This window comes from Vombatus ursinus, unplaced genomic scaffold (assembly GCF_900497805.2).
Source record: "Vombatus ursinus unplaced genomic scaffold, bare-nosed wombat genome assembly UNPS02000582.1, whole genome shotgun sequence".
In the NCBI taxonomy this organism is placed as follows: Eukaryota; Metazoa; Chordata; class Mammalia; order Diprotodontia; family Vombatidae; genus Vombatus; species Vombatus ursinus.
The window spans coordinates 25,333,729-25,361,564 of NW_020940360.1; the positions used below are offsets into that span (position 1 = coordinate 25,333,729).

A 27,836-nucleotide genomic window follows, 5' to 3' on the forward strand; every position below is an offset into this window, starting at 1 on the left:
CTTGACAGCTGCAACACTAACAAAATTAACAGTGGATGAATTAGTACCAGACAACAAACAGTTGTTATGAGTAGAATCACCCTTTTCTTTTTTTCTTTCAAAAAGTTTCTTTATATTTTCTGCCCATATATGTAATTCAGCATATGCTACAAGGAGGGCCTTCAGAAACATGTCAAAAGAAGTGCTACCTATAGGACAAAAACAGGTCATTGGGATGACACTGATTGTGTTATTGATGTTATAACCAAAAGTCTCAGTGCAGTTTTAAGCCTTAGTGGCTTAAAATGGCACTGGGACTTCTGGGGCACCCTGTATAAAATACAACACTATAACTGCTTAAGCTTATGGGGAAGAGACAAGAACTGCTTTGTCTAGCTATCAATTAAGTATATACTATTGCTCACTATTTCAAATGTTGCTTTCTATTTGCCCTTTTTTCTTTCAAAGTATTTGACATGCTTAATTTTGGCTGATTCAGAAATCCAAACAGAGAAATTCTATAGATAGCAAGAAGTATAAAAATCGAGTGGTCTTATTGTGTTTGTTTCTTTTCTTTTTTCTTTTTTTTGGCTAGGCAATGGAGTTAAGCGACATGCCCAGGGTCACACAGCTAGTAAGTGTTTATGTGTCTTGAGGACGGATTTGAACTCAGGTCCTCCTGAATCCAGGGTTGGTACTCTATCCACTGTGCCACCTAGCTGCCCCAGTCTTACTGTGTTTGACTGTTAAACACTCACAATGATTCTTTTCCATGTTTATTATTATAAAAAATAATGAAATAATCAGTGTTCAAGATCGTTGAGGAAACTAACAGTATCTCAGTGAGATATTCCATGATGTCCTTTTTTTGCATCTGTGATACCATTTGAACTAGAGATGAGAACTTCTTTTCACCTAAGTAAATAAGTATACTATCATGATCCAAGAAAATAAGGCAATTTTGACTTCCTATTGCTTGTAGATTCTCTGGTAGAAACTGTAGGTAAAGGGACAGCTAGGTGGTGCAGTAGATACAGCTCTGGCCTCAAAATCACTATTGATTAAATCAAAACAACTCTGAGGTATCACATCACACCTATCAGATTGGCTAACATGACAAAACAGGAAAATGAGAAATGTTGGAGAAGATGTGGGAAAATGGAATACTAATGCACTGTTGGCGGAGTTGTGAACTGATCCAACCATTCTGGAGAGCAATTTGGAACTATGCCCAAAGGGCTATAAAACTGTGCATACCCTTTGTCCCAGCAATACCTTTTCTAGGTCTGTACCCCAAAGAGATCATAAAAATGGGAAAAGGACCCACATGTACAAAAATATTTATAGCAGTTATTTTTGTGGTGGCAAAGAACTGGAAATTGAGGGGAGGCCCATCAACTGGGGAATGGCTGAACAAGTTGTGGTATATGAATAGAATAGAATACTACTATGCTATAAGAAATGAGGAGCAGGCAAACTTCAGAAAAATGTGGAAAGACTTAACATAAATTGATGGTGACTGAAGTGAACACAACCAGAGCATTGTATAAAGTAACAGCCACATCATGCGATGACTGACTTTCATAGACTTGGCTGTTTTCAGCAATGCAAGGATCTAAGACAACTCCAAAAGACTCATGATGGAAAATGCTATCCACATTCAGAGAAAGAACTATGGAGTCTGAATGTAGATTGAAGCATAGTATTTGACCTTTTTTTCTTCTGGTGTTTTGTTTTGCTTCTTCTTTCTTGTGGTTCCTCCCATTGGTTCTAGTACTTCTTTACAACATGACTATTAAACATATGAACGTATATGTAGAGCCTTTATCAGACTGCATGCTGTCTTCAGGAGGGGGAAGGGGAGAAAATTGAAAACTCCACATTCCCTTATGGAAGTGAATGTGGAAAACTAAAAATAAATTAATTAATTAAAAATTAAATTTTTTTTAAAAGTCTCATACACACACACATATACACCTACGTGTGAGTGGGAAGGTGGAGGAGTGGGAGGCGGGAATAGCAAGACAATATCATAGCTTCCAACTTGAATTAGATTAACTGATAGTTTAGAAGAAGATTTTAGAGAATTATACAGAAGGTTCAAAGAAAAAAAGAGCACAGCTGTATTAAGTGATGGGTGGAGCCCTTGTAGCCAAGAGCTCTTCTTCCTATGTTGCTCACTCACCTCTTTTCATAAAAGTGCACAAATAATAGAAGGGCCAAGCACAAGATGGAAGAAGCACAGGTAGTCAGCAAGCATTTATTAAGTGTCTACTATGTGCCTGGTACTGTACTAAGTGCTGGGGATACATCAAAAAGCAAACTCTCAAGGAATGCACAGTCTAATAGGAGAGACAAGTACACAACAATATACAAATAAGATCTATAGAGGATAAATTGGAGATAATCACAGAAGGAAGGCATTAGCATTAAGAAGGATCAGGAAAGACATCTTGTAGAAGGTAGGATTTTAGCTAGGACTTGAAGGATGCCAGGAAGTCAAAAAATGCCAAGAAGTCAGAAAATGGAGATGAGAAAGCAGAGAGTTCCACGCACTGGGGATAGCTAGTGAAAATGTCTGGAGACAGGAAATGGGAGTGTTCTATGTGACAAACAGCAAGGAGGCCAGTGTCATTGGATAGCAGGAAAGGAATAAGGTATAAGAAGAATGGAAAGGTAGGGCATTTGTACTAAGTACTAAGGCACCTGAAGAGCCCTTGCATGGGTTCCCACTTATAAAACCAGGTACTACCTGGTGTTCCAGATTTTTCTTTTAAATTAATTTTCTTTTAAATTTTCTTTTAAATAAATTTAATTTAAAATAAATTAAATAAATTTTCTTTTAAAATTGATGAAATAGCAAAATTCAAATGTGAACAGTTAAGAGGAATGAAGTAGAATAGGAGATTTACCTGGAAATCCACTGGACCACTGTTTTAGTTTTTTTAAAAAATAAGTTTTTGTTGATTTGTTGTTTCTTATATTATCAGTTATCCCAAGTATCCTTCCTACTCTCCACCTCCTAAAGAACCATCCCACATAATACTATTTTTTTTGAAAGGAAAATAAAAAATCAGCAAAAACTGATTGATGTACTGAAGAAGTCCCAAAACACATGCAATGTGTAACACTTGTGGACCCCCCACCTCCAACAAAGGGGTGAATTGGGGGTGTCTTCAAATATCTCTCCATTCCAGTCCTGCTTGATTGTTATTAATTTTGTTACATTCATTTTTCATCTTTTTCATTTAAATTATACTACATATGATGTTTTCTTGGTATTCATCACACACATCTTTTCTTACAACACAGTAATATTCCATTATATGCATGTACCACAATTTGCTCAGCTATTCCCAAACTGATGGGCATCTACTATGCTTCCAATTCTTTGCTATCACAAAAAGTACTGTTATAAAAAGTTTGAGGTGCATGGGGCCTTTCTTCTTAGTGATGACTTCCTAGGGGTATAAGCCCAGTAACCGAGACTCAGATTCAGAGTATGGACATTTTAATTCCAAACTGTTTTCCAAAATGGTTGAAGTGTCTCAGAGCTCCACCAACAACATTCTTGTTATTCCACAACCCATCCAACATTAACTCTTGCCATTTTTTTTAAATCATTTTTGCCAATTTGCAGAGTATGAGGTAAAACCTCAGGGTTGTTTTGTTTTGCATTTCTGTTGTTATGAGTGCCTTGGAGCATTCTTTCTTGTGACTGTGAATATTTTGCAATTCATCTTTCGAGAAGTTTGTCCATATCCTTTGGGGATGGCTATTTTAAGTCATATATACATGTATACTAAATTCTTATCAGAGAAATTTGATACCAAAATTTTTTTTTCCACTCAACCACTTCCCTTCTCCTAGGTGCATTAATTTTGTCTATGTAGAGGCTTTTTAGTAACATGAAATCAAGTTATTTATCTTTTTTTAATTGCCTCTATCTCTTGTTTGGTTAAGAATATATCTCCTGGCTCTGATTCTTATAATCTAGCCAATAGCCCACAGATGCTCAGATTCCTTAAGAGTCTGGCTAATATGGTGGATCTTTAATAAACCTTGTTTTTGGCTGGAAAGCAAGCTTGGGTCAAATTCTTTCGGGCAGGACGCGCATGTCGTGATTTTGGGGTCCCAGCACCCCTAAACCTCAACATTTTGATGGTGCGTACGGAGAAACTGCCTAATCCCAAGTTCTTCTCTAGCCAAGACTGGAAGGTACATAAGCTTATCCTGCCCCACCTCCTTTCTTGTTTTGCAGTTGGGGTCATTCTCCAGGCACCAACGCTTGGAGACAGTTACAAGGCTGTCTTGCACTCGGCCTGATACTCTCAAGCTCTTGGTCCACTGGGTCGGTTCAAGGCCATGGACCGGGGTACACTTTCTGCAGCATAGAAGACAAGGACAGATGCCCTATCTGGAACCAATTCTGTCAATTCTCTCAGTGCTAGAGAATTGGGGAAAACTGCAGTTGCTTTCTGGTTCCCTGAGGCTTAGTTCCTTCCTTCCTTCCCTCTATACCACTGAATCCTCCTTCATGGAGGTGACAGGGAAAAGTCAGAACAGCTAAAAATATCTTGGCAAATTCTGGAGGTTTTGTGATTGATTATTAAGGAGTTTTGAACTCCTCCTTACAACCCTGGTCACTCCTTTCTCCTACTCCCTTCCCCTGAGTCAAGAGGGTATCCGTTAACCCCTCTCATAGGAGTAAAGAATTTCACCCTTTACCCCTCACCTTTGATTTTGCCCTCCCCCACCTGGGAAGGGGGGGAGGGGCAGCAGCTACAGCGTGAACCCCTGGCAATGGCCTTGGGCCCTAGGGCAACCTTTGCCTGGAATCATCACCCAGGTTCAGCACATCCTGCTCAAGGTAAAGAAGCTAGCCTCTGAACTTGGGTAAGCACTCTTTTAAATTTGCAGTTTTAATTGTTAATGATGAGATATTGATTCTCTGTGTAAAGTAATTTGGAAATGAATTTAGCAAAACTGAAGTCACCAGATTGGTAATGGATTTGTTTCAAGTTTCAAATAGGTGAACTTTTTGTATCAGTTATGTCAAGCAACTTTTCATAATTTGGTTACTGCCAAAATAATCTGGCTATTGTTGGTTATTGTTTTAATGGGTAAACTTGCCAAAAAGCTTGTTTGGGTTTTGTCTTGCTAAGAATTTGCAATTATATAGGAATAATCTGTAACGATTGGTTTTTTATATCAGGACAAATTTAAATTTGAGATGTAAATCCTGGAAAAGTTTTTCCTAAATTGTGATTAGTGAAACTTGCTGTTTGAGGTAAAAGTTCATAGGATTTTATTTTGAGTTGTCTGATGGGTCATAATCTATCGATAATCAATAATCTACCATCTGAGAGAAATGCCAAAAGCTACTCAGAGAATGTGATACTGGTGGCAAGTCAGCATCGGGAAAAGCTGAGAGGACAATTTTAGCCTCAGTCTGTGAGAAATAAAAAAGTTAAGTTTTCACATAAGTAGATAAGAAATCAGCACAGACAGGCTAACTTCTCCATGGTGGGTGAGGGGGTAACAACACAATTCTAAGCACAAAATGTACGTTAAGGGGTGGAGAGCACATGTATATAAAATACATGAACAGGGCTTATAAGGAAGATTGTAACCCAGAAGCATTAGGACCAATCCTGATCCAGAAGGGAGGAGTTAGGCAATTACTAACTATAAAGCTTGCTCTTGCTTCTGTACTCAGCGTATTCTCCCCTTCAAAGGAGGTGTGCCTGCTTCTTGTGAGAATGGAAACGACACACTTCAACCTCTTTAATAAAAAGTCTTTGAGACAGCAGACTTCAGAACTGAGTCTGGGGGTTTTATTTATAACAAGTCTAAGACAGGATCCTCCTGGCTCAGTTTCCCCATTATATTCCTTTGAAAGGGAATGTTACCCACCTGGCTATTCCTGACTCTGGCTATGAGGTGGATTTGATACTGCACGGTTGGAAAACTGAATTATCTGAATCCAAACAGAGTTAAGGATGTTTTATTCTCTCAAAGTTGGGCCCTAAATCTAGTCCCTGCAGTCTTTTCTGATAGATTTGTGTCTTCCAGACTACAGGCCATTCATCTACAGTTGGGAGCAAACAGCGAGTACCAGCCAATGTCCCCCCATCGTTCCCTGGATGCAGTCTGTGCTCGGTTCCAGTCAGCCTCTTCTTTGGGATAGCTCTACGTCCCTTGCCAGCAGGAAACAGTTTCAGAAGCTGAGAGCTTCACCCCTTACACCAAAAGAATTTGAGTCCCATTTGTTTGAGGGGGGAATGATGAGGATGGGATCTAGAGGAAAAACCCTGGATTGTTCCACATGGCCAAATCTCTGGTGTTTGCCTGAGGCTATAATTCCATCAACTGGCCTTTCATTATGGCTACATCCAATCTCCCAATTCTCTGTTACCCTTAACCTAACTTAGCCCTCCATTGTTTTACCTCCCTATGGCCCCAGGCCACTTCTTACCCTTAATCCTATCTAGGCTCCATACTTCTTTGGCCACATGGCTATATTATTCTGTATATAAGATCCATTTTGTCTCCATTAAGATGCTGAGATTCTTAAAATCTAGCCAATAGCTCACTAACACTCAGACTCCATAAAAGTCTGCCCGATACTACGGATGTTCTAATAAATCTTGTCTTTGGCTGGGGAAAAAAAAAAAAAGAATGTATCTCTTACTCATGGCTATGAGAGGTATATGTCCTGTTTCTCTTCTAATGTTTTTCTAGTACAATCTTTAATATTAAGGTCACATATTCATTTAGAATATATTGTGGAATATGGCATAGGAAGGAGTTTTTCCCTTTGGTAATTTGTTTTCCATGTTATCAAGCCATGAGCTATTCAGTTCCACTGTTTCTGTTTTTCCCTTGTCTAGTCTGTTCCATTAATCTATTTATTTTTTTAACCAATACCAGATGGTTTTGACAACTGCTGATTTATAATACAGTTTGCAGCCTGGAAGTGCTATTCCCCTCCATCATTATTATTATTATTTTTTAAATTTCCCTTAATATTCTAAATATTTTGTTTTTTTTTCCCAATGAATTTTGCTATTATTTTATCCAATCCTATAAAGTATTTCCTTGGTAATCTGATTGGTATAGCATTAAAATAACCTTGGAAGAACTGTCACTTTTAGCATATTAGCATGGCCTATCCAGGAGAACTGATTATTCCTCCTGCTATTTTAAGTTGTTCTTTATTTAAGAAGCACTCTGTAATTGAATCTATGAGTCTTTTATGTGCTTTGGTAGGTTGATCACTAGATATTTTATGCATTTTTGTAATTATTTGTAATGAAATTCCTCTATTTTTTCTTATGTTTAAGGCCCTGCACCAGCATGGCTTCTACATGAGTGGAAAGAAGGGGATGTATATGAAAGGTTGTGAATTTAGAAGAGACTTCTGGGAATAGTGTGAGTGAGTGAGAAGCTAAGGATGACACTTAGATTCTAAGACTGTTACGATTAGAAAGGTAATGTTTCTCTCAACAGGAAAATTTAGAAGAGGGGAAGGTTTGAGGATTTGAAGGTTTGAAACATTTATTGGCTATCCAGTTTGGTTGGATATTTGGCTATTCTTTTCCAAAGGACCAGTGGTGATATAAGACTGGAACTTAGGAGGAAGGTTAAGACTGGATATAGAACTAGGAATCATTTGCATAGAAATGACAATTAAACCCATGGGAACTGATAAGGTAACCAAGTAAGAAAGTACCTATAGAGGGAAAAAAGAAGAGTACTCAGGACAGAGCATTGAAAGATACCCACTTACAAGCAGATGGAACCTGGAGTAAGATCCAGTATAGGAAATAGAGAAGGACTGGTCAGTCAGGTAAGAGAAGAGACAGAAGAGAGCAGGCTAATAAAGATCTAGAGAAGAGAGAGTATAAAGGAGAAGAGAATGATCAACAGTGTCAAAAGGGGCCAGATATGTCAAAAAGAATAAGACTGACAAAATCCAAAAAATCCAAATCCATTTAAAAGTGTCAAATTAACCTGGTTTGGGATAAATTAAATACAACCTCATACCCATAAATAAGTTTGGGTCTAAAATATTAAACTTTTTGTGTATTTATGTAATTAATCCAATTTCATGTTTTAATCATGTTTATTCTAAAAAGTGAAATGATTATTAGGAAAGTTCAAATAGGGCACTGTAAGTGATTTGTATTCTTAAAGTCATAGGAGTTATTTTAATGTATTCCTTTGTGTCTCAGTTTCCTTATCTATAATATGAAGGAGCTGAATTAGATTATATTTATGGTCCTTCGAGCTCTAAAATGCTATGATTCCATAACTTTAAAGCATTGAACACACTATGTATTAACAGCACCATTACTGTATGAAGGAGTCACTCGAATTAAATAACTTGAGTGCTCTCTTGACAGCATTTCTTTTTGGAACCAACACAAATATTTATTTTAAAGGTAATTGTACCTACTTCTGACAAAGCTGGTTAAAGAGAACTTTAGGAGAAAGTGGTCCTTTTCCAGGTTCCTTCATGCTGTGAAGGAACAGGAACATAGCAGAAGTCAGAGTTCCAGGACTTGACAGGTTCACCACTAGTGGATCCTATAATAAGAAATTTAATTTTCTATCAGTAATACAAATATCTAACCACGAACATACTAAAAAAAAACAAAGTTACACTGTTTGGTTTAATTTAAACTACTACACATAAAACTATGCTGACTTTTGGAACACTGTATTTATTGATAAATAAATTTTCTCAGAGAGGTGGCAGAGTGAATAGAGTGCCAGGCCTGGAGTCAGAAAGACTCATCTTCCTAACCCTCACACATTTACTACTAGCTATGTGACTCTTGGCAAGTCAATTAACCCTGTATGCCTCAGTTTCCTCATCTGTAAAATGAGATGGAGAAGGAAACAGCAAAACACTCCAGCATCTTTTCAAAGAAAACCTCAAATGGGGTCACGAAGAGTTGGACATGAATGAAAAACAACTGACCTTCTCAGTTAATTGCTTCTAGTATAGGCTGAACTTGTTTCAAAGCCAGGTATCATTTGGGGTATTAAGGGGTGGGGTAGATAGGAGGGGGAAAGCCAGAAAAAAAAATGGTGCAATTTGTTAATGTGACTTTTAAAATGTAACCACGTGGCTTTAGGCAATTACGATTATTAATAGCACTATCAATATACAGTAAGTTTCAAAAAATCTACTGCCAGGCTAATATCAGAAAGGGCAAGTTATGCTTCTTTATAGTTCTTATATGTCAAAAAGGCTTTCTGCCTGAGTGATAACAATATAAATTGACAGCTACTTCTAAGATTCTTTTTTTTTTTTTTAAAGGCAACTGGGGTTAAGTGACTTGCCCAGGGTCACACAGTTAGTAAGTGTCAAGTGTTTGGTCTGAGGCTGGATTTAAATTCAGGTCCTCCTAACTTCAGGGCCAGTGCTCTATCCACTGTACCACCTAGCTGCCCCTACTTCTAAGAGTCTTAAAAACAAATTCTAATATATAGGTCATAGTTCATTCCTCTATACATATAAAAACCTGAAGAGTCCATGTGGGAAAAACCCTTAACCCATAAATTTGAAAGTAAAATTTAAGCGTGCCACTTTCAATAAGGGTTATTTAAATGGAAGGCAAGGCTGGGGATTTAGGGGGAAGAGAGAGACTATACTTCCATAGAAGTAAAATACTGGAATATAAACTTCATTTCAAACAACAGCGATAACGGTTTTTTGTTGTTGTTCAGTCGTTTCAATCATGTCTGACTCTTCATGACCCCATTTGGGGTTTTCTTGGAAAAGATACTGGAATGGTTTTCCATTTCCTTCTCCACTTCATTTTACAGATGAGGAAACTGAGGCAAACAGGATTAAGTGATTTGTCCAAGGTCACACAGCTAGTAATTTGCTCTAAATCTTCTACAGCTCAAATAAACAGTAGGGCATGGAAAGAGCAATCCATTGCTGAATCATACATATATTCATAGCTAGATTTGTAGGATTTTTGAAAATTACTTTTATTTGCAAAGAAAAAGTAAATTTTCAAGTATTTATCATAGTGCCCTAGGTGACATTAACCTGAGATGTTGCGCTTATCTGGTCTCAGAAAAGCCGAGAAAAAGATTAGCCTAATATTAACAAGCACTATACTTAGGTTGTGGAGGAAGGGAAAAGGGAGAGGAGTAGAATTATACAGAGAAAAAAAATTTTCTTTTCAAAACTAAAGGTAGGATATCATGTAAGGCCAAGGCCAAACTGTGTATATATTACATTAAAAAGAGATGCACTGCTTTTCCAACGTGATGATACTGTCAAGAACAACACTCATTTGTAAGTTATGTAATGTTTTGTTTAAAAGAATGTCACGTTATTTTCTAATTTCATGATATGTTTGAGTTTTAACATCCCAAATTAGACATGCTTTTATAGAAGTTTGGGGTATTTTCTGTGTTTTGTTTGTTTTACAAAAAAAATCTTTTTTTCAACAACAAAAAATGTGTTTTAAGCTCAAACTGCTTTTTTTTTTTAAATTTTATTTAAAATAATTTCTAGCCATTGTCTCCTATCCCAGGAATGGAATTCTGAAGATGGCTCATTCTTGCACAATTACAATTTACACAGATGTGCTTACTTACCAACTTAGGGTCTGAAGTATGAAAAATTTTTAACTTTGTCCCCCTTTCCTTAACCTCATACATCAGTTCACTGAGCATGTGAGTCTGTGCCAAGTTCTAAAAGAAAACACAATTAAAGCCTTCTCCCTTAACAAACATGTCACTGACTTATATAACATATGATTTCTTCACTTTAAATTTTGACTGAGAACTACTGCCTAGGTAATTGGCTGAACAAAAGAGGATTCTATTACATCTTTATGTCTATGGCAATTTATACAATGTCCTTCATGTAAAATGTTTTCTCTCAGCTATATCTGAGCAAAGAACATTGAAGTAACATGTCATTACCACATTAACAACAAAATTCATTTATTCAAGAAAGGATCTATTAAGATGGAACTAAAAACAGAATTGACATGTTTCAAAATTTTAAAATGGCAGTAGTCATGGCTACTCTTACGTGAAAAGCTTGTACCTGTTAATATACATTTATAATAAATATTAATTCTGTTGTGGCTGATTAGGCTTAGTTACTTTTCCTTTCCCATTTCATGAATAGACTATTTCCCAAAGACAATCAAGAATTAACATAATTCTAAAATATTTAAAATCAAATTTAAAAATTATAATTCTTAATGTTTGCATCTTACCTGCATGACAGCATTAAAAAAACAAGTGTTCCCCAAATTATTAATTCCTTTCACAGAAGCTGGTAAACTGCTGATTTGGCATTTTCCTTTCCATATTTCACCTGTTTCACACTTTTCTTCACAAAGCCTTATTACTTTGGAAAATGAACCTACAAGTATAAATAAACCCCACAAATTATTTAAGATGTATGTAATCAAATTAGAAAATTATTACTTGAATATGGAGCTCATGAAAAGGAAGCTAAATAAAGTCTTTTTTGGGCATGGTGATAAATCTATGAAAAAAATAAACTCACATGAAGGAAACAAACTACATAAGACTGTACATAAACAACGGTAAAATTGTGTGGTACTTTAGCACAGGGCCTGGCACATAGCAGGCACTTAAACGTTTGTTAACTTGATTAACTTAATGCTTTCTGATTCACTGGTTGACTGGTATACTTTTTTCCTATCTATACTTCTGCAATACCTAGAATTAAACTTATTATTTTTAAAACTGTATTTTTATAAATATTTACTATCTCTTCCCTCACTGTTCCCCCCCCTTAAAATTTTTAAAAAGGAAAAAGAACACCTTCCCTTAATATACACAGTCCAACAAAACAAATTCCCACATTGGCCATATCTAAAAATGCATGTTATTCTGCATAAATGCAAATGTGTTTCAACTTCATTCCTCTGGACTCTGGTGGATCCATGCAAGGATCAAAGATCTAAAGTCTTTCAAAGTTGCTTTTTTCTATGTTGTCAACATTTAAGTTATTTTCCTAGTTCTGCTCACTTATGCATCAGTTCATAGAGATCTACCCAGTTCCCTCTGAAGGGGTCCATTTCGTACTTTCTTATGGCACAATAATATTCAATAACATCCATATACCATAATTAGTCTAGCTATTCCCCTAAAGGGTAATGTAAATTTTATTGTAATGGCCATTTTGTTGAAAAACAACTTGTGATTCCAAAAACAATTTCCAAATTGTCCAAGATCAAGAACACAGAAAAAATCCAATTGTCTGAAAAATTATAAACAAGTTTCTTGAAATCTGAGGCAATCTGCTGTGAGCTCCTTCTTCCAAACCACCTCATATCACTCACATGCCTTCTGCTACTATTTCCTCTCTGCTTTGTCTCCTCTCACTCTCTTCTGAACCCTTACCATCTGGCTTCCAACTTCATCATTCCAATGGAACTGCTCTCTCCAAACTTAACCAATGATCTCTCAGTTGCCAAATCCAATGGCTTTTTCTCAATCCTTATTCTCTTTGACCTCTCTGCAGCCTTAGACATTATTGATCACTCTCTCTCAATCCTCTCTTCTCTCTAGGTTTTTGAGACACCACTCTATTGGTTCTTCCGCCTATCTCTGTCTCCTTTGCTGTGTGTTCCCTCCAGATCCTCCAGACCACTAAACACAGGTGTCCCATAGGGTTCTGTTGTGGGCCCTCTTCTCATCTCCCTCAACACTACTTCACTTGATGATCTCATTAGCTCCCACAGGTTTAATTACCATCTGGACTCTGATAAGCCTCAAATCTACTTATCTTGCCCCAATTTTTCTGCTGACCAATTCACATTTCCAACTGCCTTTAGACATCACGAACTTGATGTCCAATAGACATCTTAAAATTAACATGTCCAAAATGGAACTCATTATCTTTTTCCCTAAACCCTTTCCTCTCTCCTATCTTCTCTATTACTGTCAAGGGCAACACCATCCTTCCAGTCCCACAGGTTAGCAACCCAGAAGTCATTCTCCTCTCCTCACTATCTCTCACCCTCTATATCCAATCTGTGTCCAAAGTCTGTTGATTTTACCTTTGCAAGATCTCTTGAACATACCCCCTTTTCTCCTCTGACACTTCCACCACTGTGATACAGACTCTCCTCATCACCTCATGCCTGGACTACTGCCAATATCCAGCTGGTTGGATCTGTCTGCCTCAAGTCTCTCCCCACTCTAATCCACCCCCCATTTAGATACTAAAGTGATTTTACTAAAATGCACATCCTACCACATCACCCCCTACTCAAGAAATTCCATTGGTTCCCTATCACCTCCATGATCAATGACAAAATCCTGTTTAGCATTCAAGCTAAACAAAGCCCTTCATAATCTAGCCCCTTCCTATCTATCCAGTCTTCTTAATGCTTTACTCCTTGTCATGTATCCTTTGATCCAGCAGCACTGGCTGCCTTGCTGTTTCCTGAATAAAACACTCCATGTCTCTCTGCTTCAGGCATTTTGTCTGGCCATCAGCCAGGCCTGGAATGTTCTCCTTCCTCATCTCCGCCTACTGGCTTCCCAGATTTCTTTAAGTTTCAATTAAAATCCCATCTTCTACAGAAACCTTTTGGGGCAGCTAGGTGGCGCAGTGGATAGAGCACCGGCCCTGAAGTCAGGAGGACCTGAGTTCAAATCTGGCCTCAGACCAAACACTTGACACTTACTAGCTGTGTGACCCTGGGCAAGTCACTTAACCCCAATTGCCTAACCTGCCCCCCCCAAAGAAGCCTTTCCTTAATTCTTCCCTCAGAATTCTAATGACTGCCCTCTCTTAATTATTTCCTATTTATCCTATATACAATTTGTTTTTATATATTGCTTTGTTGTCTCCCCAGTTAGACTGTAAGCACCTGGACAGCAGGGACTGTCATTTTTCTCTTTCAGTATCCACAGAACTGAGCACAGTGCTTGGCATATAGAACCTTTCTTGTCTAATCTGTTCCACTGATCTCTTTTTCTGCTTTAAAATAGTACCAAATAATGATATTACTGCTTTATAAAAATAATTTGAGGTCTCAAAGTGTTGGAAGACACCAGTAGTCACCTAGTACAACCCGTTCATCTTATACAAAGTTAGATTTTTTTCTCCCACAGCCTTTACACAGAAAAAAAAAAAACCCAAAGCTTTTTCTGCTTTGGTAGGTGGCTAGCATTTGTTGTCTGTCCAATTAAGTGTTTCATGGTTTAATTTTTATGACATTATGCTTAGTTTTATCTGCTAGCAAAGTATACCTTCCTATCTCTCACATTTTTAATATCTCACTGAACGAACTGTTGCAGAATATGTATTTCCTAATATACAAACTGAAACAAAATGTACTGATTAAGAAGTTGTCTGTATGTTTTGACACTTAAAAAACTTTCTCTATTGACACGTGAAAATAATTAAAAACACAAATAGGATATTTTCCAAGTAAAGATCAAATACAAATAAATCTGCATGTTGATAATAAATACAAACTTTTTCTAAACACAAAGTTATTTGCAGTTATGTCCCTTAGCTGATATTTTTATACTGTACTACCACAACCTAACAATTTAAATATCACCAAATACATAATTTTAAATTGACAGCAATGAAGTAGCTGAGTGATAGTGGGGGTATGCTATTATTCATTTTAGGAACTTTTCAAGAAGAAAGTTCTGTCAACTTTCCATGTCATCCATGAAAAAAAATATTTATAATTAAAATATGCAAGTAATTTGTGGATTAGTATACTATAGTTGTGTACATATGAGTGTTCAAAAACATCTGGGATAACATCTTAAAGTAAACAATGTTCACCAGACCATCTGGACAAAACTGAGGACAAAAAAAAAAGCATAAACATATGGAAAAGCAGATTTTTCCTTTCCCTTTAGCAGTATGGGATGACAAATGTCAAACCTAGATAAGTGCACGCTTCACTGTTCAATGCTTTGCAGCACCACCTGGCTCTCCATGCATAGCCACCATATATGGAGAGCATTGCCACAGTGGATCTTATCTTCAGGGCAAACTCAATAAAAGCATTTTATTTTATGGTTAAGTAGCAACTTCACACAAGTAGCAAGAATGTATTTGCTGAATTTTATATTCAGGATGAGAAAATATACAAGCCCAATTAAGCTATAAGATTTGACATTTTACTTTTTATTTGATATCACATATTACATACTGTAAAGCTTTTTTTGTTAAATATATTTTTATAAGTGACTTATTTTAAAAAAGATTCTTAGCAGCTTTACATTTTCAAAATAAAACTGCTCGAGTACCTACAAAAATGACTTCACTTAAGAAATCTACCAGTATTTGCCAAATTTTTCAAATAAATTATATTACACAGCACACTATTCACACTCTAAGGCCTATGGTTTACAACTGAAGCAATAGCAACAAATACATGACAGAGAGTATAGAAGTGTAAGCCTTCAAATGGATAACGTCAAATCTTAAAAGTCTTCTGGGTAGAAACCAACTATGCTGCTTGAACATCTGAAGAGCTATTCAACTAGCCTCTATATCACTTTATGCAGTATTTAGATACATATCAATTTTTATGATTTTGGTATAAAAATTATCAGTTTATTAGAACTGAGGTAGCTTTAAAGCAGGTTTTGTTTAATAAAAAACACAATTATTTATAACGTCATTATCATTTACAATAAAAAGTAACCACTAACCATTCTCACTAAAGCAAACCGTAACTTATCTTACTGTAAAAATAGGAATGGTGCCAAAGAAATAAAAGATAAAAATTGAGTATGGCTGAGCAGAACAGTCATTTCTTTTAAATTATATTGCTGATAGCTTGAAAAATGCCAGAAATAGAAAAACTGTTGCTGTGACTATTTAAATTGAAGAACTAAATAATTTTCCATTTTAAGAGGTATAGTTAAGATATTAGATTTTTTACAATAAAAGTTATGCTTTAATGATTAATAGTTACTTTTTATTGTAAATGATAATAGGATTATAAAAATTTATCAATCTTCAAAATATCTTTATAGAGACAGCTATATCTATATATCTACAAAAATACAGACATATTTTGGGTTTTATCTAATATCTTAACTACACCTTTTAAAATGGAAAATTATGGTTGATTTTAGAAAAACATGGAAAAGACCTGAAGGAAATAATGAAAGAGTGAAATGAGCAGAACCAAAAGAACAAGGTACAGTTAACACCAGTATTGTTCTAAGAACAACTTTGAATGACTTAAATAATTTTGAGTATCATACTCAAATCAACTAGAAAAGACCTATGAAGGAAAAGGCTAACCACATCCACAGAATGAACTGAAAAACAGAATTATGTATAATATGATTTTACATATATTTATAGATAGATAGACATATATGAATATACATATTTGCGTCTAATGGTAGCCTTCTCTAGGGCGGGGTGGGAGGGAAGAGGGAGTAAAAAAATAAAAAGTGCACAGCAGAGAACAAAAGAAAACTTAGAAGGAAGCACAGAAAAGCAGAGTAACTTTGAAAACGAAGTACAGTATTTATTTACATAGTTTTTCCCAAAAAAAGTCAATAGTGTGAAATGGAAATTCATGGTTTTATATTTAATTTTCTTTTTATGTTGTTCTTTGTACATGGAAATATTTTTTGTCGATTTAAGTTCAAAACAAGTAAAAAAAATTTTTTAGAGTATTTTGAAGATTGATAAATTTTACAATCCCATAATTAAACTGAATGTAAGTATATTATCTTGGTATTATTCAAGAATATAAGTAATATAAATACTTATTTATGATTTTATTTGTGTATAATATATATATATATTTTTATATCTTTATAGAGACAACTATATCTATAAAAAATATGGACATATATTTTGGGCTTTTGTATTTCAAACCAAAAATAGGAATGGTGCCAAATAATTTCATTCAAGTCTTTTCCATGTTTTTCTAAAATCAACCAGCTCATCATCTCTTATAGCATAGTAGTATTCCATCACAACCATATACCACAACTTGTTTAGCCACTCCCCAACTGACAGGCATCCTCTCAAAACACTCTTCTAAAAATATTTCTCAAAATTTTAAGATTCTTAACTATAGTTAAGAGGTGGTAAACAGCATCACAGGTCTGTAGGTAGAAAGGACTTCTGAGGTTATATAGTTTAAGTTCCTCATTTTATAGATGATATATTTAAGTCGCCTGAACCGTAAAAAAAGGTACTATCAAATCAGCAAGAACTTATTTTTCAAATGATTTATATTTATAGAAAATGCATGTGAAATGCTATACAAAATGCCAATATCAACTATTATACCTGTAATTAGGAAACTTACATAAGTATACATAATTCCTTGATTTTTACTTTTTCAGCTTATAGTATTTCTGTAGTTAACCTGTAGTAAACCCACAGTTTATCTTCCAGGCTAAAAAAAAAAAGTATATAGACACTGGACTTTGAACTAATTAGGGCTAAAAAAGTTTGGTCAGATGAAGGTCAGACCACTGTGAAATGCTCTTACTATATACATTGTAAAAATTTCAGTACCATAAGAGTATCAAACTGTCTCAAGTACCTGAATAGCACCTGGAATTATTTTCTGAACCACTGTATCTCTGGCTTAGTTTAGCTAAGGCAATTCACAAAGCAATCTATCATACTTTTCAAAATGTCACCACATTCTATTAACCACAGCCCTGTATCACTTTAAAGGTAGGGCAAATTCCTTTTACCCACATACACATATACTTACTTGCCCAGACATTACTTTAAAATGAGTGAACAGTAAGAAACAGGATGATGCAGTGGAAGGAAATGTGGATCTGTAGTGAAATGGCCAAGTTTCAAATACTGGCCCTGCTACTTCTTCCATCAGTGACCCTGTGCAAATCTCCTTACCTCTGTGGACCTCAATTTCTTCCTCTTCAAAGGAGGGGGTTGGCCAGCTAACCTTTGGAATGTCTTTTAGCTCTAAATTTACAATCTCATTTTGCACAAAACAGGCTCACCCAGTCTCTTACTTCTAAATACAGAGCATGTCTAAAATTCATTTTATCTAAACAAAAATTGTCAACAATAAGGTACCCCTCTAGGACTCTAGTGTAGTAAATAAATGAGTTTCTCTAAATTAGATTTAAATTCAAGATAGCAAACTTTAGATCATCTTGTTAAAGGTTTATTTGCATTTTTAAAAATGCAAGAGCCAAAAAGTAAAGTTAGTATGTTTACTTACTAGAAAATAACATGATATGCAAACATGATTACCTCACCACAATTCCTTAGCATAATAAATGACATATGAATGTCACCCTGATAGGAATATGATTTGAGTATAATATAAATATAATTTTGCCTCATCTTTCTTTTCATAGAAATTTCAGAGTGGCTTTTCCCAAGAAAGAATTTTATTTTTTGTGTATATTCCACATATCTCCCTAGTTAGATTTTTTTTCTTTCAAAGATAATGCTAGGTACAACTAATTCTAGGATCAGATGTGAAATCCACACAGCTGCAAGCATTCTTTTGGGAACCCAGCATTGGGGCTCATCTCAATTGCTTAATGCAATTACCTAAATCAGTCACGCAGTACTAATGTAATTTGTACATATTTTCAGCCTAAGAGAAATTGAGTCTTTATGAGAAACTGAGTAAGAAGCAGGGATCTTTTTGTCACGCTCTCCTGCCACACTAGCACCAAATAACAAACATTTCATTTTTGCTTCTTCTAAAAATCCACTAATTTTATCAACCATCATGCCTTAAAATACTTGTTTTGAAAATATGCAATTTAACACAAAGGGTGATAACAGATACATGCCTATAAACTTTATTATGTATTTTTGAAGGCTATGTCATTAATACTGGAGGACACACACATAACATTTTTTTGATCATGAAAACTGACTAGTAATAACTAATAAGTAATAACTAGTACTCCGTTTATTCTGAGGTCAATCCTGAGGCAAAAAAAAAAAAACAAAAAAAACCCAAAACCAACAAACCCTAAGGGTTTGATTTTTTTTTTTTAAATAATGAAAAGCCAGTATTAAACATTGCTAGGAAGTACTAAGGAATAATTCAAATTGTCGTTACGTTTTCTTCTCTTATGACCAATATATTTATAAAAAGAAATTTAACATACCCACATTAACTATAAAGGACATATGAAGAAGGGACCATCAGCATCCAGAGAAAGAACTGATAAACTTAAGTATGTATAGAATAATTTTACACACACACACTTATTTATATAATGGTAGCCATCTCTAGGGCAGGGGAAGAGGGGAGGGAAGGAGAAAAATTTACATGATAATTCTGTTGTATATTTGAAAGGAACAGCAAGTTGTGCCTAGTATATTTGCAGTTTCATGTACAATCATCTTTTTTATTGTACTATGTTACAGAAATGACTTTTATTCCATAAAGTAAAAAAAAAAATTAGCAACATTGCAATTTAGAAAAAAACTAACAAACCCTAACAAAATTATCATTTAAGTTTTTGTGTACCATCTATTTTAAATTCAGATTTAATTAGTATTAAAGAGACAAGAGGAAGCATAACATAGTAGCAGAGCTGACCTCAGGGCCAGAAAACTGCATTCAAGTCCTTCTTCCGACACATACTGATTTGCACTGTTGGAGGGGATTTCCTCAACCAATAAAATTACTGGTTCCAATCCAAAGTACTAAAACTTGTAAGACACCTACTAATTTAAACTTGGGGCCTTGTCATCAGAACCACCAATGTATCCTTTGAACTTCACCTGTGAAGATGAAATTTCTATTTTGTTCCCCAATTAGAGTGTGAACTTCTTGAAACCAAAGACTATCTAATTTTTCTATTTGATTTATGTCACCAGAACTTATCACAACGCTTGGCACATATTAAATGTATAGTAATCTTGTATAATTCATTCATTCATTCGCTTGGTGCATGATCTCAGGAAATTTTTTTTCTAGGTACTGTTTCCTCATCTGTTGAATAAAAACAGTAACATTTTATTTTTCCCTTGGATCTTACAGTATGAAAAACTCCCACTCAAACAACAACCCTCTAGATAGTCTTTCCTAGACATTAAAAATGTTTTATTTTCTGGAATTCACATAGAAGTTTGTGCATACCACTCATCTACTACTTATGCATAATTTCGTATTATTGTTAATCTGAATATGTGTCACTACCACGAACGACTGAAAAGCTTGCAAATAAAATCAATTAGATTCGTGAACTTAAAAAAAAAAGATTTCTAAGAACAAGAAAATTCTTTTAAAGAAAACTACTAAGCTGCACTCTACTGGAGCTCCTATTGGTAGAAATTTGGAAATTTTTTTTCCACTACTGAAAAGGGTGTGATGTTGGGTGATTACAAGGGAGATATGACAGAAAAGGTAAAAGTAGGAGTCAGAAAACCTAGGCATTCCTACTCAGAAGCTTATAACACTATGCTGCTATTACAAAGAGTCATATTTTTATGGCACCATATTGCTGATACTCCATATAGTATCATCATAATACATCACTGTGGGGTGGAGGTGACCTTGGGTTCTCAAAGGCAACTCTGGTGGAATACAAGATTTGTCAGGTCCTATAGCAAGCAAGATTTTGAGTATAAGCCAGATGATAGACTATATGTCTGTCACATGAAGTCTAGCCTAATTAACTTTGGAGATGCTTTCCACTAGAATGGCCACAAGAGCTCCCAGAAGCCGTTTACTACACAAACTAAGAGAATATACATGCTGTAAATATCACTGACCCCTATAATGAACTCTATCTTACTTTTTTAGACCATGGGTTGGACTCAATGGCCACTGAGGCCCAACTCTCAAATTCTTTGATTCTCTGATTTTCCATCGGTGAATATTAAAATAAATAGCAATGGAAGTTACTTGAAATCATCTAAGACTTTCTACTTCAAGCTTGTTTTCAAAAAGGTTATCTTTAATATATAAATGTGTTGAAACAATGTTTATCACTCATACTCTGCGAAGAATATTTATGTCTTTAGTAATAAGAGTACCTGAATTTTGCAGCAAGTAATTATTGAGTACCTACTACATGCTCAGCATTATGTGAGTAACAGAAGTATTAGACACAGATCCTGCCCTTGAAAACCTTACAATCACAATGGAAAGATGACATATACATGTAAAACAGTTAAAAAAAAGCGCAAGGTAAGATGTTATTAAATGCCAATATGAGAAATATTGGCTTATTACTAAAGTTCTGTGAAGGAAGAAGTAAGGGCATAGTTCCTGCTGCTACCCCTGATAAGAAGTCTGTTGTAATCCATAAAGAAGGCTCAAGCTGAATCTTCACTGGTAGGATTTACAAAGACAAGAGAGAGGAGGACATGGTAGGCAGAAAGAAAATAATTAACAAAAGTAGAGCAGTAGGAATTAGTCTATAATCTTTGGGACAGTAATGGTGGTCACTCTGGCTACAATGTTATCTTGGAGAGTAAAGAAAGATAAGGTGGGACACATGACCTGGGAATCACATAACTATTTCCTTAGTTTCTTATACTATTTCAAATTGCAACCTCCACAAAACCATATACTCGCAACTCAGATTCTTTTCATCTTTGTACTTTGTTACTTCAACGGACACATAACTGGGCAAAAGTAGGCACTCTTTCCAGTAGGGAAAGATCTATTTGGATCTCAACACATTCATGTCTTTTCATCATTCCACGTCTTCCTATAAGTACTCCATGGGGGGTAGGGAGGTGGTCAACAATATGCTCTTTACATTATGTAGGTACCAACATAGAACACAAGCTGTGCATCTATTATTATCCCTCATTCCCTCTACAATACCAGACTACCTCTTTCACTTCATATATATAATTCTTCATTCAAAATATGTTGTGGCCTAGTTTACCTTACGTCTCTCCATTACTTTTTGAGTTCAAAATTTATCAGTAGCTTTTTCATCATATTATCCCATAAGATATTCAGGATCAAAATGGAAAATGGTGTCCCATCTCTCTGTGGATTCAAATGAAAACTGCGATAACATCAGGTAAAACTCAAAGAGGAGATATTGGAGAAAGTAGACGATGAACTTAGAAGAACTGTCAATATGGTGACATGTATATTTACATCAAGTGCGAATACCTTAGCACGCCCACCCCAAATAAGAAGTAAATGCCACTATCTTGTCATTTTGGAACCTATCTACTAAGATACAGAAATTTTTGCTGCTAAATAGAATAATCTTACCATTTTGTTTTCATGCATTGATATGTACTTGATATTTCAAATAAAAAAGACTGTGGAATTCCACGATTCACAGCCATGTAGCATCGCCTGAAGAATACTGGTATTAAGTAGATGGGAAATATTGTATGTTGAGGTCACTGGAAGTACTGCACAATTTTCCAAATGCAATCTAGCTCCCTCATTGTTGCAATGAAAAACTTTTAAACAATAAGGGCTACCCAAAAGAAGAATAAGCTACTGTGAGCAGTGGGTTCTCCCATTAAGGCACAAATGACTTCCTGTCAGATATGTTGTAGGTGAATTCTTGTTCAGGTATGGGTTAGAGCAGACAGCGTGATTGCTGTCCACTTATATTGCATGATTCTTCCTCTTATTCAATTCTGAGTTTAGGTCAACATCCACCTGAAGTGTCTAATACTTATGCACAAGTTCTATGGGTTGTGTCTAGTCAAATGCATGTCACACTCAAGATCAGTGGTCTCTCAAGTAGTGAGTGCATATCCTCTAAGGTGCATCAGATGATCCATTGGGATAAGGGAAGAGTATATTAAATCTACTTATATTTTTTTGGAAAAAAAGAAATAAACTAAGCTTACTAACATCTAATATAGAGACTTATAATTGTGTTGCCCTTACTCAAATCATGTATAGTACACAAAGTCTTCTTGGGGAAGACTGGGAATTCCATAGCTCAGAGGGGTTGAGAACTCACTCAGTTGCAGCATACTGTGCCATTTTAATTTACATGTGCCCAATTAAGTAGATTTGTAGATGTTATCTAGATGTAATTAAACTAAATTTCCCAAAATGGATGAGTGGTTTTGGAAAATCCCTGAAAAGAAACTGTGAATTACAAATGACAATAATAATAATAATAACAATGAAATTATAATTGAACAATAAGATAATGGCAGACTGATACTTCCCTTGCTCCTAGTATGAATTCTTTATCAACTGAATTACAAAGAAAAAATTATGACCCACTAAGCTCCAACAAACTGGCAAAAAACAAATATGGCATTATCAAGATTTGAAATATGGGTTTACAGACTACTGTTGATGCTGATTTGTGTGCCCTAAGATATTATTAGCTAATGATAACATGAAGCCATCATGATTACCAAGACCTTTAATAACAAAGGTGCCAGAACATGAAGACAAACTGGTACATATTTTTCAGTGACATTAAAGCCATGCAATACTCAATCCAGTATTTTACAAAATAGCACTAAACTTAATGATAAATGTTTAGAAGCATATTTTGAAGTTTCTAACTTTAAACTGAAAAAAGAAAAGTCACACACCATTGGAAAATAATTTGTTCTTCAAGCTTCAGTAAAAATGGCTCAAATAATTCAAGAAAAACAATATAAGAAGAAATTAAATCTGTTCCTTTGTCAGTAGACTGTCAAAAGACAGAAAACTGCTGAAGATCTGAAGAAACAAGTATTAGAACACATTAATCATGTGTTTGCCATTAATCTGGCCAAATAAATTGTGGTACATGAATATTATGGAATGTTACTGTGCTATGAAACAACAAATATAAAGAAACATGGGAAAATGTACATAATCTGATGCAAAGTATTGTAACTGGAAACAAAAAAACACCATATACACAGTGACTACAAACTGAAAGAACAGCTTGACTCATCTTCCTGAGTTCAAATCTAAACTCGGACACTTGACTAGTTGTGTGACTCAGGGTAAGTCACTGAACCCTGTTTGCCTCAGTTTCCTCATCCGTACAATGAGCTGGAGAAGGAAATGGCAAACCACTTCATCATTTTGCCAAGACAAACTCCAAATGGGGTCACAAAGAGTCAAACACGACTGAAAAACAACTGACAACAAACAATAACGCAAAAAGAAAGAGCAACTGTATAACAATCAAAACTAAATATCCTATAAAATTATAAAAAATAAGCATGGCTCTAAATAAGATATATAAGAAGCATCCCTATCCCACTCCTTTGCAGAGCTGGGTCCACAAATACTGAACATATTTTCAGACTCTTTTGCAGAATTCATCAGTTTTGCTGATTTTTTTCTCTTCTTGAAAAATACTGTTTATCCTATTGGATGGCTTTCTGGGATCACACACAATTTAGCAGCCACAACTATAAAGGAGCAGAGAACTTGGACTATAATATTCCAAAATACAAAAAATATAGGCTTAGAGGGAAGAATAACTTACCCAGAAAAACTAAGTATAATGTGGGGGGACGGAGAGATGGACTTTTAAATGATAAAAAACACTTCTAAGCATTTCTTAGAAAAAGACCTGAGTTGCATAGAAACTCTGAAGTTTCCAATGGAGTGAAAAGAAACATAAAACAACAAACACAAATGAACAATGATAAAGGAACTCTGAAGTTGCAACACTTGACATTTATGACCCTTGTGTCCCCTCCGAACCCTATCAATAGCATCAGGAGTCAGAAAGGGAGTCTAAGTAGACAAGGCTAGGAATGGATTTTACTCTGTCTTAATGATCTTAAAAAGAACAACAGAAGAGACTGGAAGAAGAATACACTAGAATGGGGGAGGGAAGAAGGAAAAGAATGTTAGGGAAAATTATCTCACATAATCAAGGCAAGCAAGTAAACATCTCTACAAATGAGGAAAGAGTGAGAGTAGCTGACATGTCAACCTCACTCTTATTTGAATTAGTCAAAGGAAAGAATACATGCACGCATGCATACACACATGTATATAAATATATTTCATTCCATTGGCAAATAAGAGTGAAAGGGGAAAAGGGAGAAAGGAGAATTAGAAGGAGGGTAGATTTAAGGGAGGGATTAGTCTTATGAAAAACAAACTAACTAAAAATATACAAAAATATTTATAGGTCTTTTTGAAGAGGCAAAAAAATGGAAATCTGAAGGGGTGTCAATAAATTGGGGAATGGTATGGTATATACCTTGTCATGGAATCCTATTGTGCTATAAGAAGTGATGAGCAGGCAAATTTCAGAAAAACCTGGAAAGGCTTACATGAACCAATGCTGAGTGAAGTGAGCAGAACTAGGAGAACACAGTAATAGCAACATTGTGCAATGATCAACTATGATAGACTTAACTCTTCTTAGCAATACAATGATTCAAGACAATTCCAAGAGACTCATGATAGAAAATGCTATCCACATCCAGAGAAAGAACTATGGATGCAGATCAGAGTATACTATTTTCACTTTTTTTTGTTTTTTCTTTCTTGTGGTTTTCCCTCTTGTTCTGATTCTTCTTTCACAACATGACTAATGGGGACATATGATTAACGATTGCATATGTGTAACATATCAGATTGCTTGCTATCTTGGGGACAGGGGTGGGAGGAATGGAGAAAAAATTGGAACTCAACATCTTATAAAAGTGAATGCTGGAAATTGTTTTACATGTAATTGGAAAAAATAAAATACTATTAAGTGGAAAAAAGAAAGAAAGAAAGAAAAGAAATGAAATGGAGAGGGTTTCAGAGAAACATGGGAAAACTTGTGTGAAGTGAACAGAAACAGTAGAACAATTTACACAATGATACCAATAAGGTAAAAAAGGCAAACAACTTTTAAAGAATTAGGAACTCTTATCCAAGCAACAATTAACCACAATTCCAAGGAATTGTGATGCTACCCACACAGCCTGATAGGGCACACCCATAGAGGTGTAAAGGACTCAAGAGTACTGTTGCTGCAAGAAAGATTTAGTAACAGGTAGAGGGAGATGAACTAAAGAAAAATAACCAGTGTTTTAAAAAAGGCAACAGGGACAGCTAAGTGGCGCAGTGGATAAAGTGCCGGCCCTGAACTCAGGAAGACCTTAGTTCAAATACAGCCTCATACCAAACACTTGACACTTACTACCTGAGTGACCCTGGGCAAGTCACTTAACCCCAATTGCTTAAAAAAAAAAAAAAGAAAAGAAAAAAAAGGCAACAACAAAAACCTGTTTTTAAAAATCAGGTCCTAGCCAGCTACAGAAAATGTGGCCACTTTTTTATAGTATCATTTTATAGGCTCTATCATCACCTAGATTAAGTAGATCAATGTTACATCACATGTGTTCTCCATATTCTTTAAAACTTCCATAAACACTGCTAACTTTTATTAGCTACTCTTTCAGTGCTCTAGGCAACTCCAAGGCTGTAAGTTGCTGATGAAGTACTGACCTGCAGTGGTAAAGAGAATTTCCTCATTCAGGGGTTCTCTCCCATAAGGTACTCTCTAAGTCGAAATCTATAAATCTATGATGCTTTATCAATGAAATCACAGGTCCTGTCTCTATCCTTAAATATACAAGAAAATAAGATGAAACTACACTTGAGGAATGTATAGCAGTGACAATATCCATGCCCAGAGGCATACACCTACATAATGTTTACGGCATTATTAATACATACTAACCAAACCCTACTACATTATTCTGAAGTTCCACCTCATTCAGTCAACTGTAGAATCAAGCTATAGTACTCTCAAAATACTGTCACCTCCAGCATAGACCTCTTCTGTGTACCCTTGACTTAAACTGAATTAGCTGAATGTTATAGTGAAACTTCAAAACATTACATTAGGGACAAGGTATAAAACTACTGAGCGCAGCTTGAATCACATTAAAATGTAACTGGGAAAAAGATAATGTAAATTTGTGGCTAAGTCAGCATGTGGCCTGCGGAATCCATTTCTTTTTGAGTTTGGCATGACTACAGTAGGTTACAGATCAGCAATTAGTAAAAAAGGGGAAGATTCCAACACTTGGAAAACCTTGGACTTTATTACTTTTTTTCAAAGGTGAATGAGAAAATATCACTGACTACTGGCCTACTTCCCCATCTCTTCAAAACTTTCATGGGAATAATCTGTATCAAGAACATCTTTTATGAAGGTCAGTATGAAGAAAATAGGCAAGTTTTAAAATTATACTCTACAGCAGAATGAGTTTTACATGGACAAAATTGTCTGACAGAGGAAGAGAATATAAGATCCTGTGACTATTGGCTGATGACTATAACAAATCATTTTATTATGTAGAGCAAAACACTACCTTTAAAGGTTCCCCCCCAACAAAGTATTCCTAAGCTTTTTTCAATATATATTTTCACTTTTGTAGAGTAATTCAATGTAAGGAATATAACTTGATACTTTCAATATTTTGTAGCTTTTAAATTCACACCTAATTTCATTTTATTATGGTGTTAACTTGGTTATGTTAAAATCATACAAGATTCCTTGAAATATATCACAACAGAAATAATTGTATTTGATTATCCTCTGATTAAATGCAATGACAAATGATGAGGACAGATGATCAGCTTTCTATTCTCGGTCTGGGAGTAATGAGAACTACAAACAATAAATGCAAAAGACAACTTGACCGTTTCTGTTAAAAGAGGGAAAACTCTATAAGGATGGAGAATAAGGGATATAGGGAAATGACTGCGGTGTAGGAAAAAAAATAAGGCATTAGTACAACTTTTTTTTAAAGTAACAGTAGAAGTCACTGAGAAAATTTGGGAGTGTTAAAAAAAAAATCAGGGTCCTAAGAATCAATTTACCAAGAAATACTCAAGATATATAAATACATTTACAAGGATTCAAAATACAAAGATGAGGAGGCATATGCTCCTACTTCT

General features: G+C 35.3%; 1 protein-coding gene across 2 annotated transcripts in view; it reads right to left on the reverse strand.

The window, feature by feature from the left end:
• Positions 1 to 27,836, reverse strand: part of USP45 (ubiquitin specific peptidase 45) — an 81,926-nt gene that overhangs the window by 37,499 nt on the left and 16,591 nt on the right. For both annotated transcript variants that reach the window (XM_027854520.1, XM_027854511.1), the window contains exons 6-8: positions 11,241 to 11,389; positions 10,609 to 10,704; positions 8,441 to 8,571 (exon numbers count right to left, since the gene is read on the reverse strand). In XM_027854520.1, the coding sequence (XP_027710321.1) occupies positions 8,441 to 8,571; positions 10,609 to 10,704; positions 11,241 to 11,389 (376 nt within the window). The remainder of the gene's footprint in view (positions 1 to 8,440; positions 8,572 to 10,608; positions 10,705 to 11,240; positions 11,390 to 27,836) is intronic.